The following is a 6000-nucleotide window of genomic DNA, read 5'->3' as shown; positions in this document are numbered from 1 at the left end:
GTTATATCTTTCGTTATACCGAGGAATTCGTTACATACATGAGGTTCGTTATATCGAGGTTTCACTGTGCGTGACTTACATGGTATAGATTGTTTCAGAGGCTTAGCCCTTGCTTGGCAATGCCTGGTGAACTAAATGTCTTGCTTATTCACAACAATTATTTGTTGAAAGAGCATGCTGTATTCACGTCTTTTCAGAAGTGAATACATTTACCATTTACAAAAAGGTTTTTGAAAATTCCGGTTTAGGGAAAAAAAAAAGATACGACTTTGGAGATTCCAGTGAAAAAGTTTCTAGACAAAGAAAATAGGTTGTCTAGGCAACCTTTAACATGTGCAACATCGAGGGAAAGTATGCATCATCATAAACCTTCATGTACATACACACAAAGGAGACTTAATGGGCTTGTTTTGATGGCAAGTATCCTTCCCGAAGTACAAACGTCTTCAGGCCACACCGACTGGTATATTTGGGTACCAAGCTTTGCAGTTTGATTCCAAGCAGGACGAATGTTCAGTTGAGGAGAATGTGTTGACATTGTAGTCTTCTCACATAGCCTTTGGGACGAAAAACCGTAGGTCCTATAGATTTCTGACACAGTACTCTCACTGTAAAATTTCGGAGCCTTTGATACGACGTCAGTTTGGTCTGAGAGTAGGCCTGTCCCGATTGTGCTTGTAAAATGCTGGAAAATTGCTTACTGGAACGCCAAAATGTTGCCAAAAAATTGCCCAAAATCCAAAACTTTGCTACATAAATTTCAAAAGTTGCTACGTAAATTTCTTGATATTTTAAATTTAAGCGTTAATTTAAAGCTTTATTCTCCGTTTTACACAATGATGGTTTAGTTCGGTAAAGACAAATAGTTTGAAAATTACCTTTAAAGAGTTGCTCGCAAATGTGGGCGAAACCACAAGTTTCCCTAGCTCAGTATGAGAACCCTGAACAACATTATACTTCTTAGCTAAGTAATTATTCATACGAAAACAATTATGAATTCTATTACGTTGCATAAGAATTATTCTTTTTTTCTACAATTATCGAACTGTGCATTAAATTTTTCCTTTTAAGCTCACTTTTCGGTTGATAAACACTAACGAATTAAATTGGCCGAATGTTCAGATTCGCAGCAAATTTGTTTGCTTAGAAGAAAGGATGTCCTGCACTTTTGGATTAACTGATCATGGCCTTATTACTATTTTGAATGCTAGGTGGCTTTAGAAAGTATGATTGAAATTTAAGGCTACTCTCACACGGACCAGCTGAAACTGAATTGGACCGGACGCTCTGTTCACACAGGACCACTTAAGGAGGTCTCGTGTGAACAGATCACCTAAACACTCGAAGGTTTATTCGTCCGATGACGTGCATGTGAACATAGCCACAGTTGGTTAGTGTGCGGCCTTCGGTGTGCTAGATCCCAAGTTCGACCCCCCACTATGATGACATTACATCCTTGGTTTAAATAGCTTTAAATACCCTTGAAAAGGATCATTGATGGAGAGGGGAGTGGGTAAATCAACGCACCGTTGACCTCAAGTTTATCAGATGAATCAATGTCACGAGTTAATATCGACTTAAAATGTGGTTGCTTTACCTTCACCTTCTACCGGACGAATTTTCGACCGGCTGATTGAAATAAGACCGGATTCCTTGTTCATACGAAACGTTTACACGCTGTTCACACGAAACTGACAAACTACGTTGGATTGAACTTTTCTCCACTTTTCCCAGTTGTTTTACTATCTGCCAATGCACAGAGCGCTACTTGAGCAAATCCAAAATGGCGTCTCCCAGCTGAGCTGGAAGACATTCATGCAACCACGCCTTTGCCGTACAGAAATTTAGACGGATATGGGTATTCACTCCGCGCCAGTTTAAAATTTGACCTCGATTTTGTTGTTGACAATTTTTGAACGGTTAGGCGTCTAATTAAGTTTTCGTACAGCTCGAGTGGTTCCGTATCAACGCAACAGCTCAACGCACGAATTTATAACCGTTCGGAAATTCGTCCCGTACTGTGTGAATGTAGCTTAATATTCGTGCACACGGACAAAACTCTTGTAAGTAACACCATGAATGGTTTCTTTTCCCAAAAGGATCAGCCCGCAAGAATCAGCGCCTTCAAGTGTCATGAACAGTCCAAGAGAACATAATCTCATTATTACAGAATTTAACCGTGGATCGATACCATATATGCGTTGCGCACGCATACTGCGAACGCCAACCTTACTGTGTTTGCTGCTGTTTTGTTCGTTTACTTGCTTAATGTTGTGGATGATTTATGTTCAATTTTCAACGCTGCCTGGCTATATGTTCCAGCCATTAAGAACAATAGATCAAAGTTTTAACGATTCATTAATGAGAATCGGAGGTGTTTCTAGACCAAATCCTGAGACAAAAGATGTAGAAGACGTAATTCTTGTTTCACTAACGAATGAGAAGCCACGTCGAGAAACAGAAGCTATATCCAACGGGAATCTTCTTCCAATATTAGATTTTCAAGACTTGGGAGTCAACAAGAAGAAAGTAACGTTATTGATAATTGTTAGTACTGCACCAGCAAGATTTGAAAGAAGGCAGGCGATTCGCGGCACGTGGTGGAAACACTGCATAGGAGATATGGTTAGTGGATGCCGGAATGCCATAAACTTCCGTTTATACCCCCCCCCCTCCCCCCACCCCATTCCCCTGTTATACGCCTATCTACATGTAAATGCTTCCGATAAAAAGCCCCCGGACATACTAAAAAGCCTCCTCCCCCAGCATGCTTCCGCTTATAACCCCTGATCCACTAGTTATACGCCCATCTACCTGCATAAACAAGAAAATGCATCCGATAAAAAGCCCCCAGGATATACTAAGAGCCCTCCCCCTTCCCAAGAAAAGCCCCACTGACTCTTTCTCTTCGTCATTCTCGAAATGATATCGCGTTATTTTCTCAAACAGGTTAAGTGCGTCTTTATAACCGATGGCTTCATCAAAGACTACTTTCAGCGTACGTTGACAGTTTCTGAGAGAAATACTTACAAGGACATGGAATTACAGGCTTTACAAGGAGGCTGGGAGTTTGGACTTCGTTTTCTTCACCATATAAGATGGGCGATGGCTAAATTTGACTTTCAGTACCTTCTCAGAATTGACGATGACTATTTCCTTTGTTTAAAGAGGCTTCTGGAAGAGATTTCTTTACGGCCAAAAGACAACCTAGTTTGGGGACATTTTCACTGCGAAGCTGGCATTACATGGATTGATGAATCATTTCTGTTGTTCTCTAAGAATATCATTCAACAGTTCTTGGCGCAAAACGAAAGCACGATGCTTTGTCATCCTCACGCTGACCAACAGATCGGTATTTGGCTGCAGGATGTAAAGATAAAACAGTATTTTCACGACACACGATTGTATCATGATCCGCCAGCTTCGTATGCACAGCAATTCAAAAATGCCACAAACCTTTGTAGTTCATATTTGGGACTACATGGAACATACGCAAATACGATGTGGGCGTTTGGCAAAAATGCAAACGATGGCGCTAAAGACGTGTACGCAATACCTCCATTTTCAAGTTTTTGCCAAGCCACGACGTTTGATTATCGAAAGATATATCCCCCATACCATTTTGAACCTAAACCTTGCAAAGACAATCCATCGTGGAACGTTGCAGATAAAATGTTTACTGGTCGTGAACATCACTAGTTAAGAGGCTGGTCTTCACTGTTGCAAAATACAGCAGACTGAGGTTTCTAACCGCTGTGCGTTTTTATTAGAATCCTTTCAAAGAGAAATGTATGTTCTGTATGTTGGTTGTAGACAAACAAAGCTAACTGAAGAGCTCTTCAAAATTGTCTTTTAGCGACATTTCCGCAACTCAACTTTACTGCTGCCGAGTTGATTGACACTTCAGTGAAACCTGTTATGACACCTTGTGCGTTTCAATACGCCCCTCCCGTTTGAAAAGCTGACAGGAACGGAAGAGCGCGCTTTTCGATACTTTTCGCACAGCAAAGCTCAGCGAATGTAAAAAACGTCCACCAGATTTTAAAACTCGGGGTAGTGCAAAAGAGGACTGTAACCCGACGGTTTAAGGTCTCGGTAAAGGAAAACGAGGTGTCCACAGAAAAAAATTCTATTCGCGCGAGTATTTTCGCTACAAAGGCAAGTTATATATCAAATTAAAGCTAAAAGACTAAATTACCTTATAAAAGATTTTATTTCATCGAATTTCAAAAGGCGCTTAAGTTTTTTGCTCTCGAACTCAGAGGTATCGAGTTTACTGCTGAAGCTCCAACCCTTTCGCGTTGTTAAATATTCACTTCCTTTTTATTGCATCTGATTGACAGATAAAAGACCTAAACAAGGGTGTGAGGAATTTTCCGATTTCCCTTTGTAACTCATTTTATGTCAGTTTCTTTGCGTAAATCGCGCTCGAGATTCGACTTTTTAGTTTGAAACGCAATAATTCTGCTAATACGAGACATATGCAAATTTCCTCACACCCTTTTTTAGGTCTTTCATCTGTCAATGAGATGCAATAAAAAGGAAGTGAATATTTAACAACGCGAAAGGGCTGGAGCTTCAGCAGTAAACTCGATACCTCTGAGTTCGAGAGCAAAAAACTTAAGCGCTTTTTGAAATTCGATGAAATAAAATCTTTTATAAGGTAATTTAGTCTTTTAGCTTTAATTTGATATATAACTTCCCTTTGTTGCGAAAATACTCGCGTGACTAGAACTTTTTTCTGTCGGCACCTCGTTTTCCTTTACGGAGACCTTAATTGGTCTATTTTCTCAATTTTGACCACATGATGCTGTGATACGTTACAGAACTGTTTCTTATTCGTGTATATATTAAGTTACACCTTTGTAAATTATTAACTTCAGATTTTTAATCACTTTTACTGTTGAAAATAAAGTGTTAATTTGAGCCCCTCTTTACACTCATCTCTGTAATACAGACACCTGTAATGCAGACACCTCTGCAATGCAGACACTTGGCTCTGTCCCTTTTGTGCCCATATTAAGGCGGTCTGCCTGTAATACAGACACCTCTGTAATGCGGACACTTGGCTCTGTCCCTTTTGTGCCCATCTTAAGGGGGTTATACTGTAATACAGGCACCTCTGCAATGCAGACACTTGGCTCTGTCCCTTTTGTGCCCATGTTAAGGAGGTTGCACTGTGAAACAGGCACCTCTGTAATGCAGACACTTGACTCTGTCCCTTTGGTGTCCATATTAAGGCGGTCTGCCTGTAATACAGACACATCTGTAGTGAAGACACTTGGCTCTGTCCCTTTGGTGTCCATATTAAGGCGGTCTGCCTGTAATACAGACACCTCTGTAATGCGGACACTTGGCTCTGTCCCTTTTGTGCCCATATTAAGGCGGTCTGCCTGTAATACAGACACCTCTGTAATGCGGACACTTGGCTCTGTCCCTTTTGTGCCCATGTTAAGGAGGTTGCACTGTGAAACAGGCACCTCTGCAATGCAGACACTTGACTCTGTCCCTTTGGTGCCCATATTAAGGAGGTTATACTGTAATACAGACAACTCTGTAATGCAGACACTTGGCTCTGTCCCTTTGGTGCCCATATTAAGGCGGTCTGCCTGTAATACAGACACCTCTGTAATGCAGACACTTGGCTCAGTCCCTTTTGTGCCCAGGTTAAGGAGGTTATACTGTAATACAGGCACCTCTGTAATGCAGACACTTGGCTCTGTCCCTTTGGTGTCCATATTAAGGAGGTTTGACTGTAATACAGACAACTCTGTAATGCGGACACTTGGCTCAGTCCCTTTCGTGTCTCTATTAAGGAGAGTTGCACTGTATAATGCAGACACCTCTGTAATGCGGACACTTGGCTCTGTCCCTTTGGTGTTCATGTTAAGGAGGTTTTACTGTTATGCAGACACTTGGCTCTGTCCCTTTGGTGTTCATACTAAGGCGGTTGCACTGTAATACAGACCCTACTGTAATGCGTCATCATAAATGGCAGTA

The 6000-nt window shown here is 41.2% G+C and overlaps 1 protein-coding gene across 1 annotated transcript; it reads left to right on the top strand.

Moving 5' to 3' along the window:
- Positions 1-2000: 2000 nt before the first annotated feature.
- On the top strand, positions 2001-4527 carry LOC140921816 (uncharacterized). The gene is made up of 2 exons (XM_073371818.1): positions 2001-2625; positions 2950-4527. The coding sequence occupies exons 1-2, from the start codon at positions 2080-2082 to the stop codon at positions 3697-3699; spliced, it is 1296 nt and encodes a 431-aa protein (XP_073227919.1). The 5' UTR covers positions 2001-2079; the 3' UTR covers positions 3700-4527.
- Positions 4528-6000: the final 1473 nt, after the last annotated feature.

This window comes from Porites lutea, chromosome 12 (assembly GCF_958299795.1).
Source record: "Porites lutea chromosome 12, jaPorLute2.1, whole genome shotgun sequence".
Lineage (NCBI taxonomy): Eukaryota > Metazoa > Cnidaria > Anthozoa > Scleractinia > Poritidae > Porites > Porites lutea.
The sequence above is the reverse complement of the archived record's forward strand: the minus strand, read 5'-3'. Positions and strand labels throughout refer to the sequence as shown.